The sequence below is a fragment of the Necator americanus genome, chromosome X, assembly GCF_031761385.1.
Source record: "Necator americanus strain Aroian chromosome X, whole genome shotgun sequence".
Taxonomy (NCBI): domain Eukaryota; kingdom Metazoa; phylum Nematoda; class Chromadorea; order Rhabditida; family Ancylostomatidae; genus Necator; species Necator americanus.
The window spans coordinates 24987129-25005909 of record NC_087376.1 but is presented as its reverse complement, the minus strand read 5'-3'; the positions used below and the strand labels follow the sequence as shown (position 1 = coordinate 25005909).

General features: G+C 43.8%; 5 protein-coding genes across 8 annotated transcripts; 1 reads left to right on the top strand and 4 right to left on the bottom strand.

Annotated features, from left to right (window-relative positions):
- Positions 1–38: 38 nt before the first annotated feature.
- On the bottom strand, positions 39–395 carry RB195_025384 (uncharacterized protein; the record flags this gene model as incomplete). The annotated part of the gene is made up of 1 exon (XM_064213502.1): positions 39–395. The coding sequence occupies one exon, from the start codon at positions 393–395 to the stop codon at positions 39–41; it is 357 nt and encodes a 118-aa protein (XP_064069383.1).
- RB195_025383 (uncharacterized protein) lies at positions 39–1259 on the bottom strand (the record flags this gene model as incomplete). 2 transcript variants are annotated; one of them, XM_064213501.1, is made up of 2 exons in its annotated part: positions 39–516; positions 559–1259. In XM_064213501.1, 2 exons carry the CDS (start codon positions 1257–1259, stop codon positions 39–41), a joined length of 1179 nt encoding a protein of 392 aa, XP_064069381.1. The 2 variants fall into 2 exon arrangements, with proteins under 2 accessions (XP_064069381.1, XP_064069382.1); XM_064213500.1 differs by lacking the exon at positions 39–516 and having other exon boundaries at positions 555–1259.
- Positions 1260–1869: 610 nt separating this feature from the next.
- RB195_025382 (uncharacterized protein) lies at positions 1870–2220 on the bottom strand (the record flags this gene model as incomplete). Its single annotated transcript, XM_064213499.1, has 1 exon — positions 1870–2220. One exon carries the CDS (start codon positions 2218–2220, stop codon positions 1870–1872), a length of 351 nt encoding a protein of 116 aa, XP_064069380.1.
- On the bottom strand, positions 1870–2502 carry RB195_025381 (uncharacterized protein; the record flags this gene model as incomplete). The annotated part of the gene is made up of 2 exons (XM_064213498.1): positions 1870–2336; positions 2385–2502. 2 exons carry the CDS (start codon positions 2500–2502, stop codon positions 1870–1872), a joined length of 585 nt encoding a protein of 194 aa, XP_064069379.1.
- Positions 2503–2791: 289 nt separating this feature from the next.
- Positions 2792–18525, top strand: RB195_025380 (uncharacterized protein; the record flags this gene model as incomplete). 3 transcript variants are annotated; one of them, XM_064213496.1, is made up of 32 exons in its annotated part: positions 2792–2853; positions 3423–3536; positions 3593–3695; positions 3748–3843; positions 4446–4568; positions 4862–4966; positions 5015–5126; positions 9172–9312; positions 9374–9511; positions 9686–9756; positions 11212–11285; positions 11340–11416; positions 11625–11759; positions 11872–12046; positions 12148–12248; positions 12439–12525; positions 13570–13683; positions 14230–14360; positions 14421–14471; positions 14575–14685; positions 14756–14822; positions 14897–15005; positions 15069–15201; positions 16544–16744; positions 16800–16913; positions 17127–17235; positions 17294–17424; positions 17481–17641; positions 17746–17905; positions 17962–18048; positions 18239–18370; positions 18427–18525. In XM_064213496.1, the coding sequence occupies 32 exons, from the start codon at positions 2792–2794 to the stop codon at positions 18523–18525; spliced, it is 3624 nt and encodes a 1207-aa protein (XP_064069376.1). The 3 variants fall into 3 exon arrangements, with proteins under 3 accessions (XP_064069376.1, XP_064069377.1, XP_064069378.1); XM_064213497.1 differs by having other exon boundaries at positions 3748–3861; positions 16667–16744; XM_064213495.1 differs by having other exon boundaries at positions 3748–3861.
- Between the last annotated feature and the right edge of the window lie 256 nt (positions 18526–18781).

Here is an 18781-nt window from a genome sequence, read left to right as displayed (position 1 = left end):
CCACATGTTTCGTCGAATTCGGTCAACATTCGTTCCGCTTAGCTGATGCTAGGTGTTATCGGTACGATGTCATCAGCAAAGCGCAAATGGTGTAGCTGCCGACCATCAATCTTCACTCCCATGTCGTCCCATTCCACCTTTCGCATTGCGTTCTCGAGGGTGGCTGTGAATATTTTGGGTGAAATTGTATCACCCTGTCGGACCCCCCTCTTCACGTCAATGATGATGTTCTTGTAGAATGGCGAAATTCCGGTCGTGAAGTTACTGTACAACTCTCGAAGTACCTTTATGTACTGAGTAGGGACGTCTTGGTTGTCCAAGGCTTCCACGACCGCTTTCGTCTCAACTGAGTCGAAGGCCTTCTTCAAGTCGATGAAGGTGAGACAGAGCGGCATCTTGTACTCTCGTGATACCTCGATGAGTTTCGAAACAGTATGAATGTGGTCAATCGTGCTAAATCCTTTTCGAAACCCTGCTTGCTCGCATGGCTGTCCCTCATCCAAGACTTTTTCAATCCTATTAAGGATCACTCTTGTAAAGAGCTTGTAGATGACTCACAGCAAGCAGATTGGGCGATAGTTGCCGATGTTATGTGCATCTCCCTTTTTATACAGCAACACGGTCTTGCTGGTCTTCCACTGTTTAGGATTCTTGCATTCCGACAGGTAACGAGTAAAGAGCCTCCCCAGGGTGTTGATGAGTACTGGCGGAAGGTTCTTCAGGTGTTCTGGTCTTACTCTGTCAGGACCGGGTGCCGTACGATTTCTTACCGACATGATGGCATGTCGTATTTCGGATGGGAGAACCTCTGGAATGACATGTCCGTCTTCCCTCAGATGGTGAGGAGGCAAGTGGACATGGCTGTCGAAGAGATCAGGGTAGAAGTCGTAGATGATTTTCTCCATCCCCCTTCTCGATGCAATGGTTGTTCCCTCTGGGTTCCGGAGAGCAGTCATCCTTGTCTTGCGACTGGCGAAGTCTCGACGGGCATAGCGGATGCTTTTCCCCGCCTCTGCGGCCTCAGCCAGCACTTCTACTCTTCTCTCTTTAAGGTCTTCCTTTATCGCCTCTCTGCAAAGCCTTGCGAGCACGGACGTGAGTTCTTGGTTCCCTGCGGCTCGTGCTGCTCCACGCTGGTGTATCAGCTCAAGAGTTTCAAGAGACAGGCGTCTCTTGGTGGTTTTAGAACTCTCAGTCTTCTCCGCGCAGTGGTGAAGGTGCTCAACGAGCCGGTCATATTCTTCGTCGATGTTGTCCATTGCAGAATCTTCCCAAAAGCCGGTCAACGTAGCGAAGAGATCCCAGTTGATGATAAAGTTAAAGTTTAAAGTCTCGTAGAAGCTAGAGTGGTTCTCAAGCCTTTTATTTCCGACGATTAGGGAGAGGCGAGAGGAACCAGTCTAGATCCCACAATCCCATACCCCACAACCTATATATATATATATATATATATATATATATATATATATATATATTATATATATATTATATATTATATATTATATATTATATATTATATATTATATATTATATTATATATATGTAGGTTGGCTGGATCCCACAATCCCACACAAAACAACCTGTAATAATATACGTATATATATATATATATATATTGTCCATGTTGTTGGACAATATATATTGTCGTTGATGTTGTCCATTGCGGAATCTTCCCAAAAGCCGGCTAACGTAGCGAAGAGATCCCAGTTGATGATAGTTCTGGGATTTCTCCCTCTGAACTTGGCGGCTTTCTCTGCTCTCCTTGTGAAGGAAAATCTTCCTCGGAGGAGGCGATGGTCAATCCCGTATAGAACTTTGGTACAACGCCGACGTCCGTCAGGCAGAACCTTTTATTGACGATTATGTGGTCTATTTTTTACGGTATCCTCCACCGGGTGACTCCCACGTCCAGCGTAGAGAGGAGGGCTTCTGGAATTGCGAGTTCCCATGGATGGTCTTAGTCGTCATGATGAACTCGGAGAGCCTCTCCCACTGGTCGTTCCATTGTAGGCCGTGGGTCCCGATGTGAAGTTCCTCCGGCGTTCTTCTTGGGCCAACTTTGGCGTTGAAATCGCCAATTATGACCTTGTAGAAGGCATGATCTTCTCGGTAGAACTTCTCCAGGTCCATATAGAAAGCTTCGACTTCTTCTTCATCGTAGCTTGATGTTGGAGCGTAACCGACGAAGATAGTCAAAGCTGGTGGACCACATCTTCTCATCCGCAGACGTCCGATTCGGGTCGTAAGTTGTTCGAAAGAGTCGATGATCTTTGCCGTTCTCGTTCTCGTGTTGACGAGGACGCCAACTCCACCAACACCTCTACTGTCGCATGTTCCTAAGAACAGTTCTTCTGCAGTTTTCTATACGGCGTTGAGAGGGCTACGTCGTCTCGTCTCGGTCAGTCCGATGACGTCGTACTTGATCTTCTTGGCTTGCGTCATCAGATCTTCGATGGCCACTTCCGATGCAAGCGTACGTGCGTTATAAGTACAGATCACCATCTTAGTCCTTTTCCGTTTCGGTAGTCTATATAACTCCTGCAACCCCGTCCTACCTGGCACTACCGTACCAGGCTTTCCTCCGGAATCAGGAGACTCTTTTCTATTAATGTATTTTGCATAGAATTTAAAACTTTACACTGTGTTATTGGACTGTTTATGCCCAACTTCGCGTGGGAAAACCATGGTCGGGGGAAAATCTCAGGTGGACCTCAGATTTAGCACCGACATATTTCTCAATAAAAATTCGTCGCATCCTGCGCCGATCAGGTATCCTGTCAAAGGTACTTGTATGGAGGTTTTCGCAGGTGAGAGAGTGGTATTGTCCAGCTTTGGTAATCCGTTTCTAGGCCGGTATTAGGAACCTGTAGGATCAAAACGACATGAAGCACGCAGTTGCATACGCGACTTCTCTCGAGGCGCTTCGGTGGAGCGTAGCGGCTGGGAGCACGGTAAAAGCTTTACTGGCTCCATCCATTGCTGGAGTTTGCGATGGTCCCACCCCAGTTACAACTGCTGCCTCCGCCGCGCCATTTCGAGCCCGTACATAAATGCATCGCGACTACACCTGTGATTCATGTCGTTTTGGCCCGACTATAGATACCCAGTGCCTTATAACCAAAAAATCAAAATCCGTTTCTAGGCCGGTATTAGGAAAATCAGGGGTGAATCTGTAGGGACGATGAAAACGACAAAACGATGAAATGAAGCACGTACGCAGTTGCATACGCGGCTTCTCTCGAGGCGCTTCGGTGGAGCGTAGCGGCTAGAAGCGTGATAGAACTTTTGCTGGCACCATTCACTGCTGGTGCAACTACACCTGTGATTCATGTCGTTTTGGCCCGACTATAGATTCCCAGTGCCTTATAACCAAAAAATCATTCCTTGCTATGCTGTCGATATCTTACGCGACTTTTTTGAAGCTTCCTACGACCTGCAGTGCCCTCATCTGGCTGGCTTGCTTCTTCCAAGGATTCATCTACTCACTATACTCCTCTTCATTACGCAGCACTTCATGGACATCATGATGTCTGCAAGTAAGAGCATCATTTCGCGTTTTCTGAATCTTTCTGTCAATATTACATTTTTTAAGGTTCTTAATAGAATCTGACAAACTTCTGTCCTCAGCAAAGGACAAAAGAGGGTGTCTCCCTCTACATCTTGCTTCTTGGAATGGGCACCAAGAAGTTGTTAAGGTGCTGAGTTGTAAAGCAAACTCTATTTTCCTCTACAAATCCATACTTTCAGCTGCTTTCTGAATCACATCCACCTAGTGTTGACGCAGTGAACAATGCTCAGGAGTCACCGCTGCATCTTGCTGCTCAACACGGCCACGATAAGCTCGTTCGCATTCTTCTTGAGGTTGAAAACTGAGTTTTTGTAAGGACACAAAACGAAGCACAGCTTCGACAGTACAGTACAAAAAATGCCATGATGCGTCATACATTTCTAGGATATTCGTTTATTTCTAACGAGGTGACAATAATCTAGATGAAAACAGGTAGTGATTGCCGGACGCAAGTTACATATATACTTGCAGTCACATATGGCTGTGACAAATTGCTACGGTTGGATTAAAATGGCCTGAAGCTCACTGCAGTTGCATAGGTGGTTGCGATCGAAACGGCCCGGTGGAACATAGCGATTGGGATCGACGGGAGACCCTTTCTGGCACCACTCATCGCTGCAGTTCGCGATGGTTCCACATCAACTGCACCGGGCCTCTTTTAGTTATGACTTGATAATACAGCTTACAGCAGAAAGTATGCTGAAGCACCGATAACAATGTTCAATGTTCTTTGCTTGTTCTAACCGCATCCTGACGTGTTGCCCAATTCTTGACGGGGTGCTGTAGAAGCTCCCCGTAAAGAATTGGACAGTTCCCACAAAATAAGCTTCCTCATGACCACATATTATTTGCCAAGCATGAATTGTTGGATATCCAGCATCACGCCGATCCACGACTACGTAATGCTCGCTTTGAGACACCTTTGGACGTGGCAGCTCGCACTGGTCATTCTTCGGTGTGCAAAATCCTTGTTGGCTTTTGTCCAGAGCTTACTCTACAAGTGAGTTATCTTAAATATAGTCGAGTTAAAACGACGTGAATCACGAACGGTTGTGCGAGCGGCTGCGCTCGAGGAAGAGCGGTGGAGCATAGCGGTTGAGGTTGTGTAAGGATCCTCGCTACCGCCACCCAACTCTGCAATTTGTCATGGTCCCACCTCGATTCCAACCTCCGTCTCCACCGCACCGCTTCCGAGAGCAGCCGCTTACGCAACTGTTCGTGCTTCATGTCGTTTTGGTCCAACTATATGAGTATAGCTTCATTGTAAGAAAGTCTATGCGCTCATATGTTTAGTCCGCCATGGAATGTTCCTCTACCGGAGAAAATGAACAAATTCGAGCCCAAGTAGTGTATCCTTTACATGTTGCGGCTAGACATTCGCATATACAATGCCTTCAGGTGAGCGATTATTGATATATTAACATTTCATGCTTTTATGGACTTCAGATCCTCCGATTGGGTGGCTTCGACATCGATTTCGTCACTGACGAAGGTTCCGCTTTGCATGTTGCTGCTATGTTCGGCCAAGTAGATGCCGTGAAGTACCTGATTGGAGAGGGTGGGTTCTTTCAAAACACAACAAACTAAAAAGCACAGTAAGTGTCGCACAGTGAAAGCAGCTCTCGACCCACGCAAGGAGAAAGCTTTACCTCTGATAACTGATCTGGGCTTCGCTCCCATCGGGAGCATCCTCGACAAGCTCAAGCTAGCGATGCGGTCCTTGGTGTCGTCGTTGCCGAGCGCCTGACGCCGTGGGTTTCACGTCATAGACCCACACATTACCGCTAACCGAGACCATGGATTTATCAAATCCCCTATACGAGATAACAACATTGATGGCATTCTGATCGAGAATTACGCAATGCACGACCATCGGGCCTTCCGGTGAAGAAGTCCTTAGCTTCGAGGATAACGCCGGAACCCCATTCTGTTGAAACTACTTGGTAAAGGACCGGTTTAATGCGATCAACAATAGGCGGTATAGTTACACTATCGTGACGACCCGATGAAGTCTTTTCTACCGACCCGACGTCAACGTCTGCATATGAGCCCGCTAACATTTCCTGGATAATGCGGGAGGAACGCTGTCGAAACGCGGCCGTATCCTCCAAATGCTGCAGATTTATCAACGGAACTGCCAGAGGCACTCTGTCCTCCGGTACCGGGATTATGGGGAACAACGTCCGGTTAGAGCTATGCTTAAGGTAGCCGGAAGGAGGAGGATGCGAATAAATTTCCATCGTCATTCGGAGATCTACCTGTAGGAGGGGCTACGACGAACACGAACGGGACGTGGGTTAACGAACTTCGCCCATGGGTTCAAATGCTTCAAGTAATGGTGGAAGCCGATCGGTGTTTCACTCGCTATGCGTACCGGTCGGGATGTGGGCTCTTTGTCGAGAGCTGGGAACTGCTCTCGTGGGGCTTGGCGCCTCGCAGCACCACGATCTCGACCCCTACCATAACCCACAACGTTTATGGGAAGAAGGATCTTTGTTAGGAAACGGTTGCGATGAACTACAGGATGCCAATGACGCCTCTGAAAGACTGGCCCAGCTGGCATCGTCATGACTGAGAGACGCGGCCGTCCACGGCTTGAACGGACCTGGTGAAGGCGACTGGAAGGAAAATGAAAGTGACAGAAGGCCACTACGGAAAGTGCGCTTAACTCGCTTCGGTGGGGATGGGGAACTACCGATAGAACAAGCAGACGCAACGTCGACTTCACCCGAAGTGGGGAGGATCGAAGAAACTTGGGATTCTGTGGGAGTAATGGAGAGATTCTCCATAGACGCAGTGAGACGTACCGGATTATCGTCTGGGGTGAGAACAGTAAAGTCGACAATTGCAGCCACACTGGTTCGAACGTCCGCAGGATCCCGGCTATGAGAAGGAACAGAATGAGCGTCGGCCGACTCGCGGCCAAGGGGTACACTAAACTTGGAATCTGCCGAATCTTGGCTATGGTATACGCTAGACTCAGAAGCGGCCGGTTCACGGCTGACAAAAGAGGGAAAAAGAAACAAATGACTGATCTCAACTTCGGCCGGATCCCGGCGAGGCGAAGTTGTCCTTGGTCCGGCCGGATCTCGGCTACAAAACGGTGTGTCGCCAGGCTCCTTGCGGGGGTACGCCGCCTCGGACGGCGCAGAAAAGGCGGGTCACCGTCGGAATACATTATCATCGAATATAGACCGTTACTGGTATCTGTCGTGGTTGAGAAGTCGAAGTACACGGTTAAACCGAAGTTCGTCGAGATCTGAAACGAGTATTATAAGTATGTGTGACCGTGTCAACGGGTTGCTGGGGCTTCGCTACTAGCTCATGTTTGTAACCGCACACCTCTTGTTCAACGGCCAGAGCTGCTCCTGCTCAAACGAGGAGAGAGAAACGGGCAACGAAAAGAACAGAACCAAGCAACGTGGAAATCCAAACACCATTTCGATCCAAACCACAAATATTTCCAAAACGAAGAATACCAACACAATACTAACAGAGCAACTCACCGCACCATATCCGCAACACTAGTCTTGATAACGGTAACCAATGTAACACTGATCTAATTATCGAGCCGTACCGGCCATCATACTAATAATACACATGGCACCCCAGGCATGACCTCACGCGCCCTCGCGCGTCTCGGTCATGACCTTGCCCCCAGGCTAAAACAACGGGTCGGGACCATTACGCGCGCTCGTCAACCGCCAACCTCAACCTCGGTACATCACAACTCAAGCGCCACTTACCTCGGTGCGTTACAACTCATCATCAACTAACAGCCGCATCACTGAGTAAAACGCGCTAAGCTCCCTAGCTGCCCTATCGCACTACTGGCCCCCTAAACCACAACATCAACACAATACCACGATAGCTCGACACATATACTGCACTGGAACTAACTCCAAATAACTCAGCATCAACATCATCTGCACCGGAACTCGTCTGCACTTACCGTTTCTGTACCAACACATCCTCGCGCGGCAACTAAAACGCGTTTTATACCCTCGACGGGCTCTTTTTCTTTTTTTCAACTTTTTTGGTGTATTTTTCCCCCTTTCCTTTTTTTTGATTTGCCCACTTTCGCAAACAAATAACATGTTAACAAATACAAAACATACTACTACATACAAACACTATCACTCTCGCGCCCCGTATACCATTCGCATGGGTGCTCTCCATGCGAACGACCGAACAAAAAACAAAATAAACACGACTACATCACTACACGGAGCTAGAGGAAGAAAAGCAGGGAGTACCACTAGCCACTGCCCGATACCTGCGACTTCACGGCAGCGAAGGATGAACCACTCGCTGCTGTCAGTAAGCGTTGCGCAGTGGAACAGCTCTCGACCCACGCAAGGAGAAAGCCTTACCTCTGATAGCTGATCTGGACTTCGCTCCCATCGGGAGCATCCTCGAGAGGCTCAGGCTACCGATGCGGTCCTTGGTATCGTCGTCCCAAGTGTCCTTGATCGGTTCTTGGTCTGCAGGTGTCCGGTGGCTAGGTTGCTCTCCGTGGGCTTTCGGCGTGGCTCATAAGAGCCCAGCCCCACGAGGTTGCCCTGCCTCATGTGATAGGGAGCTCTGCCCCCGAAGGGAATATTAAAATATCGATCAACTTGCCATAAAGTGTGTTACTTACGTCACTTACAGCACTTTGACACCCCAAATAATTTACTGAAATAAATTAACTTTGTTTTGGTGTTGTTTGGTGTTGATAAGTTCCTCACAGCGTCTGCAAAGGTAAGAGATAAAAGATAGGTGTTTGACGTTAGCCAATCCGTTCGGGATGTGCCAACGCGTACAGTTCAATTCAGAATTGTTCGAGGTTTACCAACGCGTGTCCTATGCAATGAGGGCAATAGCCGATTTATCACGTCGGCGTTTTTATCCTCTCAGACAAGTCTGGCACCAATTTATGGACTCCTGAGGGATGACAGGTTTGGTAGGCTTTAGTGTGGTTTCGAAACCGAAAGTGCAGTCGAAGCGGAACTTCTTATCTAGTGCGTTACATTAGCCCCTCTGCACGGCTAATTACTCGAAACTGTTCAGGGCCAGCCAAACTTTTCTCCGTTGTCGAAACATTTTGGAGCCGTATTTTTTTTTTCGGTAGGGAGGTGTAGCGCAGTCGGCAAGAGGTTCCGCTGCGGCTACAATCGATCGGTGGTTCGAATCCGTCCTAGTCCGGACCAAGCCCTTCACCCCTACGGGGTCAATAAATTGATACCAGACCTTTTGGGAGGATACAAACACTGACATTAGCCACCGCAAGTCATTGCAAGGCTGCGCGCGCGTTCATAAAACTCAACCGAAGTCTGAGCTGAAGTCGAGCGCGCAGGCGCATTCCTATAGACATTGATCAACGCCTTCACTATATCCTTTATTCTTTTATTGGTATTATGGGGTACACATTAATAGTCGCTTAACCTCCGAAGGTTATATTATAGAGCTCACTCGCCCTCATTAACCTCTATGTTTCTGAATTGAAGTCGAACACGTTGCTGTATCTTTACCATTTGAATTAACTCTAATTGTTTCTTCATGCTTCGGAAAATTTCCATGTTTCCCAAAGCTGTTTCCTTGACAGCTTTTTGCTTGTTCAGGGATCAACCCTCATGTGCGAGACAGCAAGGGTCGGACTGCGTTGGAACTGTTACGGGAGCAGGAACAACATCGCGTCTCAGATTTAACACATATTATTCAAAGCCGAGAGGGTTGGAAGGAATGCCGCCAACTAATTGAAGGTATAATGTTGCACATGACGGTATCGCATTTCCATGCACTGCTGTAAATGAGAATTATCAGGATATATACAACGGCTTGAGTACGATCACGTCAATTCATCCAGCGATTCGGGTATAGATCGAAGGGATTCCGAGCGGAGTGTTCTCGAGGATGACAGTAGCTGTGAAGTTTGGCGTTCGTTACTATATACTACAAATGGTGATTTTGTTCAATGAGATTCTTTCTCTTCATATTCATTTTATTTTATTTTTACCATATCATTTTATTCATTCATTAGATATCCAGTGATAATTTCTGCTCTATATATATATACATATATATATATATATATATATATATATATTTAAAAACAGAAACAAATAGGATGTTTAGAAGATTTACTTCTGATGTCGCCAAGAAATCCTTCAAAAGTGATCAACATCCGCCAACAACCTGACAGTACGGTGTGTCATCTTTTTTAAAAACTGCTAGGATGACCTCTGAGATTTATTTCTATATTTTATGTCTTTTTTGTGGAGGTTTAACCCATTATTTTCCTTCTTGTATTGACAGCGCTTAAATTACTTATGGGCTGCCGGTCACACCTGTACGGTACGCTTAACTTATGTTTTAGATGGATGTTCTGAAGTCCAGATACATATTTTGCTTCGAGATTGAAGGCATTACCCCACGAATCTGATGTGGTATGGATTTTCGAAGAACAAAGTCTCTACGGGATCGTAGATAGCGGGTTCACGACGATTTCAATTACGACGTGCCACCCTTGCACACGCTCCACATCCAACTGCACAGCGATCGAAAGCAGTGATTCCTCCTCGACTGCCTAGTCAAGAGAAACCTATGAATAGGTTGCTGAGGGAACCAGAACGTATACATAGAGGAGGGTTCTAACGCACTTCGTAATAATTAAAGCGGTTCCCGTGCCGTTTCTGACGACGTTTAGGGAGAGATGAGCGGAACCACTCCTGATTCCGCAATCTACAACTCCATCTCTATCTTTTGCAATGGATTCCCTCATCACGTCAGATTCGTAGTGTGCTGCCTTCAAGCAACTCAACAATCATCAGAATTCAGGGATACAACTGCACTCAAAACAATTATTGTAGAGGAATTGAGATTTTGACAGCTTCAGACTTTGATAGGACACGAAAATTGGCTTCCTTGGTTCGCTGACTTCATTTTTATTTGGACTGATCAAAGCCAAAATTTTCTCGGTTTGGTGTTCCGTCTAAGACCGTTGAATACCGCTTGAACAAGAAAATACAGAAAACATACAAGAAAAGTACAAACGTTGTCGAGCGTTTGTGAATTGATTTAAAGGCAGCGTACCACGAAGTTGACGATATTGATATCCTACACGAACAGATAGAGGTGATGATGACTGGATAGTTTACGAGTAAGGATGTGAAACAGACTTATGTGATTCCGTTTCCCCAACGATGCAATAGAACGCGGGCTAACTGCAGCGAGTCCTAAATTGTGCGAATAGCAACTTTTGTTGCTCGTTTGAGTTCCGCTAGTAGGATCGGTGACGTTTGACGTCTACCGCGAAGCAAGTTCCAACGTTGGGCTCGTTGTCACAAAGGCTGTCACGCCTTTCTTCTGTATTATTGGTTAGAATAGGATGCGATTACGCACATGCTCATGAATTATACCCCTAACTCTCTCTATTCTTTGAGATAAAAACATAAATTTCGTGATAAGCTACCTCAGAGACCTCTGTTTATTGTAAAAACCCTTCACACTATACGAAAAAGTTCCAACAGCAGTCATAGAAATTACGTACGCTCTCACTGAAACTATACTAAAAAAGAAACGGAGCGGCCATACACCTAAACTTCTCTAATTAGCATGTATAATGTCTTTTGCACCTAGAAAAAAGACCACCTTATTTTTAGAAAGTAATGGTAGCAGTCGAATCCCTTCGCGCCACACCAACTAAAGGCAGAGATGCTGAGAACGTAGGACCATTGTAAGCTGTTCGATTTCCAATAGATTATCAATCCTTAAACTATTTCAATTGCAGAAAAGACTTGTTACACGTTGATTGGCCTCACTTGCATCCAGCACCTATTCATCGAACATGGAATAGCAGCATGTTCAGTACGTTATATGGTCGGATCCTAACGGTCTGAAGCTCGGCTCAATAAACGTATACGTTCATCTCTGTAGTTCGAGTCACTCACGACCGCTACCTCAACCGTGCCGCTCCGAGCGCAACTGCATCGGACTTTAGATCGTTTTGACCCGATTGTAGGAATGTAGGATTATGGTTTGGTTCAGAAGTACTGTATGATAAGAGATACTATAGATGCTGAGAGTGGAATAGCTCGTTTTCCCATCACATCGCCAATGAATAAGGCACGACATCAAAAATCGAAAAGGACAAATGGTGTTATGCCGTTTAGTTTCTCTTGCTCTGGAACTGGAGGAGTTTGTCAACGAGGTGCATCTCTATCGTGATTATTTATGATTTATTCTTTATTCGCTTTTGATTCCAATTCTAATTGTGGTTTTTTTTTAAACTATTTACGTCCATATCCGACCTCTACGTTCAGCAGCAAATCTGCCTTCTGATCCACAGCGTTCCACTCGACCTACAATTTTTGATGTATGGCATCAAAAATGGGTGCAAAGTGATGGTATCACTCATACCTATAATCCTGCTTTTCCCTACGATAACTATCCATGTAAGGAGATTCTGGATAATAACGCATCACCTCCTGGTCATAGGCATGTTTTTTTTTTTTTTAATTCATTACCGTAAGTGGCGTCTGTAACAACAAAATTATGTAGGAGCGGAACCTTCATAATCACGAAATATTTATTTTAAGTCGATGGAGCAACGAGTGCTCTCTTTCTGTTGGTAGGAAAAGGAGTACAATTATACCTACAGCGATTCATGCACAGGAAACAATCCAAACTCTCCCTCATTGTGAGTATAATTTTGTTTTTCACAAACACTATCGATGTATAGTTGTCGTCAATTCTGATCTTACACAGACTATATTTGAAAGTGTGTCTACGCTAATTTCCACTCGCATACATTTTTGTGAAAGAATTGTAGTACATTTTAAACTTACCACAATTCTGCTTTTTGCTTTTTCTCCTAACCTGTATTTAAGTTGGTACAAAGCTACGACCATCTCTAGATGATGCATTTGCTGTCACACTTGGAACTGCTTTGGAAGAATGTACGTCCATGAAGCTAAGTACGTTTCGGCAGTCCACACATCTTTATAATAGTATTTGTTTATTGATAGCGAAAACTGATATTTTGGCCATAGGGGCAATTATTGCAAATTTTTCCTAAGAAATTATATATATATAACAATCGTAAAGAAAGTTTGATCAACAGGGCAGTGTATGGATGTCTCATACGGAGATCATATGTTATCCGTCTACATAATTGCACAATTAAATGCGGCTAGCATGTGATAAGATAAAATCTGCTTTAGTTAGTTTTTCTATTGCACATCTTCATGGCTCCAATTTAAACTTACAAACAAGGAATCAAAGCGCCAACGATTAACTTTTAACACCAATAAAATCGAAAAAATGAAATTGCATGAGGTAGACGTGTATTATTAAAAGAAGTAAAAGGTTCTGAGCGTTTTTTCTCTTTATTTCGACAATGAAATAAAATTAGTTAGGAACTAAGCGATTGTTACTTTTTGTCCAGTTTGATGACAATTTCATGATTTGATGTTTACATCGTCAGATATGGCTCACTAAAGACATCTAACGAAACACTCATAACCTTTTACATCACCTAATTTTCTTTTGAAATTACAGGACAAAGCACCACTTTACAGAATAGGACTAGTGGAGTCAATTGTATGTGGTTTCTTTTTTCAGTCTTGTGGGTGTAAAGAGTTGCGTTGCAGGCTGAACTGATGCTCTCTGATTGCTGGTCTATAGATGATGTATCGCATTCTTGGTGATGCATCCAGATTACCAGTCTAACGATACTTGACAATGGAAAGAGCTTTCCCCGAATGCTACCGTTCGGATGAAAACATTCCATTTTCGCAATATTCTGTAACTATTACAGATCCGCAACCGTTTTTGCTCCTTTCCGTACATTTTTGACCGTTTCGATTCATTCAGTTCAGAGCATTTTAGGACCATGGCACTGTGATGATCCTGAATATAATATTAAAACAGTCGGTAGATTATAAAATTGATGCACCTACTGCTAGATCCATATTAGATAATACTGATTTAGTACTGATTTGCTAGCTAAAGTATTTCAGATGACAGTTCATCAACAATTCGAGAACGAGAGGATTCTCTTGGCCTTAGCCATAGTCCACATCTCAATTCCAGCGATCCTTCAATGATCTTCGCTAGTTCTACATTGGGACGCCGTAAGTAAAAGCACCCATGTTGTAGTTCCAACGTTATATCGTTGTCGTTTTTTTTATGCTTACAATCAAAGGCAGCATATCACCAAATTGACAATATTGGGATCTTCCTAATTATAGATGAGGGTATCAGTTCTCTTTGGTAATCCAAATACATGATGTAGATAAAAGCTCTTATGAAACTGTCTTGCTTGTCCCCGCTTTTCCAATGTTGAAACTTATTACTGGTAATAGACAATCCCCAATGCTTCTACGGGTAACTTCTGCTATTTATTTGCTATTCATTACTCGGATTATGGACACTGGACGATGGCGGAGTTGCTCGCATTCTAACGCGTATATAATTAAATCGCTGTGGAGACGAAGTCACAGTCGCTATACACTTTTTTTGAATTACCTACTTAGGAGAAGTGAGCCTGATTATGTTCATATTCCTGAAATCTACCTCTACCTCTATCCGGGAATAGATCGCAGTATCCTCAGTTTCGTGTTATGGGGCCTTTATTCAACTTTTTTCGTCATGTTGTTCTTGAATCTTAGTTTTCTCAGCCTCACCGGATACGCTTTCGCGTTCTACACTTACGGGACGTGCACCTCTTGCCATACCCGAAGAACTGACTGGAAGTACGTCAACAAGTATACTTAGTTCCAGTGTTTCTCCTGAAAGAGAAGCTGCCGAGGTATATTTTTGATTCTGTAGAAGTATCTTTGCTCGTTCTAATTCGAGATGCTATTTATAGCTACAAACATCATCGGATTTCTGCATCACTGCATACGCTCCAGCACTTCTGGTATGTTTGGACGCTCGTTATTTTTTGATCGTTATTCCATTTTTCTCCGCAAGACAGTTCTATGTGGAGATAATCTTCAGAATCGTTTTTCATTCATTCACAGAACAGAGGTTCATTTGGGCGTAATGGTCGTTCGGACACAGATTTTTCATTGTCAACCTTAACAGTTAGTTACTCTGATGGACGGCTTTCCCCGGAATTTGCTCATGACAAGGTTTGTTGAAACATTGATGCAAAGGTAACGAGGTCAAAAGCATGTATGCAAGATCACTTAATATTTATAGAATGGATCAGGTGAGGAACTGATTTCGCGTTCCTCTAAACAATTTCCAGTTTCTAACACTGCGACAGGTCATTACTTGTGCAATTCAGACTTCGATACAGTGATCTATTTTATTCTGTTTTTCTCTATTCCTTATTTTTAGAAAACAACAGTGGCGCCATGGTATCGTCCTGCTCACTACCCATAGTCTCACAGTTGTCCGCAACCTCGGCTTCGGATTCAACATTCTTCAGACTCTACCATGGAAATAGGTACGGTAAGCAATACAGTCATGCATAATTTCTATGTTTTAACTTCATACTTCTTCTTTCTAGTGAAGATACAAACGCGCCCGCTGGTGTAAAGATGCGTGCTGCATGGAATAGTTCCGACTGTCGAAACTTAGAAAGCAGTTCCAGCAAGGAAAGCGAAAATCAATCTATCAACGAGCTCGATGAATGGAATAAGGTTTGTCCAATTCTTCTCCGTAGTTCTTTCACTAATGAGTTTTAGGATGCCCCAGGATGCTGAGAAAGCTCTGACTAGCGGGTTTGTGGGAGATGTTTCGCATTTTCTATGTGGTAATACAAGCTACTTTCCGAACCCTATCTACTAGTGATAGAAATTCAACACTGGGAATTTCCTCGAAAGCTGTTTTCAACCCTAAAGCGAGTCCCAGCCCCAAAAATTACCGCCGTCTTGCATCGGTTTGCGACTACGCGGCGTATCTCGCATTGTTATTGAAGCCAATGGTAACTGTCCCATATAACTATTTATATAGTGAAAATTAGCAGCGATTAACAGAAATCTGATCTCTCGACTGAAAATTCTGTGCGAGAACGGGATCTCCTTGGGTAGTGGAGACATTCATTCCACTGCATTCTTTCTTCTTTTTGTTTCTTGAAATCCTTTATTTTTAATCCTAAAGAAGAAAAAAAACTAAGTTATCGCTAGACCGTCGATGAGAATTTGTTTATTTTTCCTCATAGCCTTCAAAGATTGCAAATGATTCTCTTCTATCGGCATTAATCATATTAAGTGACAAAAGAAATATTATATTTATGCTACACCTACAGTATAAAACATACTCGATAAAATAGGGGTTCACTGGTTGACATCTGCACTACACATCTTGGAAATGTTCTGTTATGCTAGTGATGAATAGTAGTTTGTCGTTTATTCTCGTTGAAGAAATAGGCGCAATGAATGACAGACGTTCTTGTCATGAAACTGATCTTTTATTGCCTCGTTTTGTCGGTGAGGCCGACTTCACAGTTATACTTTCGGAGAGACACGGTGCGACGCGATAAATCCTACGCAGTGAACCAACTTGGTGCGTTAGGTTTGCAGTGCTCCAACAAATGATATATTCGGATCGGGACGACGTGAGGTCGGTCGTAAACGGCTGCGCTCGAAGCGGCGCAGTGGAGCTAGTGACTGGAATCGAAGCGGGACCATCGCGAACTCCATCGATGCATGTTACAAGCAAGGGTCCCCTCCCACTCATAACCGCTGCGCTGCACCGCACCTCTTCAAGTGCAGTTGATTGAGGAACCGCACCGAGCTTCATGTCGTTCTACCCCGACTCTAGTTAGCGTTTGATTTATTGCGAGACACGCAAGCTTACGCGCGCTAAAAAGTGTGCAAGCAGCTCCATCACGTCGTTTGCCGCAACCACTTCCCAACGCTTCGTTACATTGGGCGACATGGTGCGGCAAAACGAAGAAAACGCTTCCGCGGTGAAATATTGTTGTGCTTTTAAACTCTGATCGTTAAAACGTATCTCATACATAGATTGAGGATCCTACAGATCGATGACATCCTTTCATCATTCGGCGGTGCCGTTTGTCGAGAATCAATATTTGTTGCCAACTATGAACCTCAACTCGCTGTGTTCTTGCGGGATCATCGCTCTCAGGCGCTCACCTTACAGCTTGCTTCTCCCGCTGCTGTCAAACCTGTTACTGTAAGAGGAGAAGTACCACCTCCATCTTCCTATCACACGGAATGGGTCAGTCAGTACCGTTCGCTATATGACTGACTGTACTCTCTAATGCTTGTTCTAGGATTCTGCAAATATGAGTAACTGGTTGCGTACAGCCGTTGGAATTACTGCAACAAATGCAGTTAGAGTTGGACAAATTCTAACTACGAACGGCTTCGATAAATGTACACAACTCGTAAGTTCTCATCATTCTATGATAGATTTGTGCTACTATCGTTTATTGTAGTTCCACGACAAAACAATGTTGTTTTCATTTTTACCAATTCTCTAGTTTCATTTTTGAAATAAAGCATCTAACTAAACTGATGCGTTTTGCGATTCATAAAAACTCCCACAATCTTAGTACGTTATACGTTATGTTCGCAACGAATACGTTCACCGTTTCCAGTATGGTTCTCTTACGACTCGTGAGCTCTCATATCTAGGAATTGAAAAGTCTATACAGGACCAAATATTGTCCTATCTATCAACAGTCGATGACCCGCGACCAAATGCAAGTCAGTTTTTTACTTCGAAAGTTTTCATCGTATGGTTTCTGAAGTTCATGATTTTCAGATACATTCAACTATGTTTCCGATTGGTTATGTTCATTAGAGCTAACTGACTACTTAGGGAACTTTGTCGCGGCAGGATTAAAGTCAATGTTAGTAGTAAGAACTGCAGACCTGTCTCGAACGCATTTAGAGGTAAGTCTGGGCTTGAACCAAGAAAAAAAATCAGTTTTTCATCCTCTACTTTTTAGAAAATGGGGATCACTTTACAAGGTCACATCGCTCGTATTCTTTATTCACTTGAGAAAGCCAAGGCTGAAGATGTATGTAAAAGAAATGAAAGGTTGAAAGGAATGCAGAACGCTCTTACTTCAAGCAATCTCCCGGCCTATTGCAATATTGCACGAAACAGGTAAAGTGAAGTTCTACGAATTGTGAAATCTCGTGTTCTGTATTTGGTGAAATATATAGTGACAGTAGTCATTCTCGATACCGCCTTGTTTATTTCACATGTAGCGATCCTTTTGCGGATGTCGTGGAACGTAGAAATAGTGCTGCTATAAAACAGGACCTTCTACACGGTCATGAATCATTCTCTGCTCATTACCTGGGCACTGTGGAAATTTCCAACATAGATGGGACAGAGGAAAGCAGAAGAGCAATGACTGAATTGAAGGTGTGCAATTAATTGATTCTCGCATCTGCCACAAGTAATTCGTTATCATTTTCTAGAAAGCAATTCGAGAGATTGCTAAAGTTCCGCAAGTCATTCTCGAAATATCTATTCACGGAGTTCGAATCCGTGACGGCAAAAATGGCGTAAACTTCTTCTATTATTTCTTTCCGCTTGTCTTTTTTTAAAGTATAGGTTTTCCATTTTTTTAATCGAGTTTCACTGTTTCCTAGACGAAGATTTTGATTGTAGTCCCATTTTATGAGGGATTTAAACCTCCAGTTGCTAACTAACTTCCCTTAGCATGTGGTCTACGATATATCTTATTAGTTTCAGCGGTTAGCGGCCGAGCACGATATATCACATATCCAGATTGTTTGTCAAGATGAAAGGGATTTGAATTGCTTCACGTACATATCTCAGGACAGGGAGAGGAATTTGTGCCACGTTTTCAGTGTGTTAACTGCAGTAAGTCTACTTGCAAAAGATTTATTGAAATAGATTTCCACATAATTCTACTTCAGGATGTAGCTACGGAAATTATAGTCACGTTAGGACAAGCTTTTGAACTTTCCTACAAACTTCAGAATGAGTTAAATCTAGAAGAGAATGTCATTGTTTAATTTTACACCCGCAAAGCTGAGCTTCGTAGTCATATTGAGATCTATTCTCGGTGCTTTCACGGTGCATCTTCTAAATTACACAATAGCGCTCAATTAGAGCTCATGGTTTTATGTAAACTTCTTCCTGTACTTGCATTAAATTTAGATATTGATCATCTCAACGAATGCAATGTTCATTGTCAGATGTCAATCAATGTTAGATTTGTTAGATGCTGTTTAGACAATAAAGCGCTGATATAAATTATAAACTATTGTT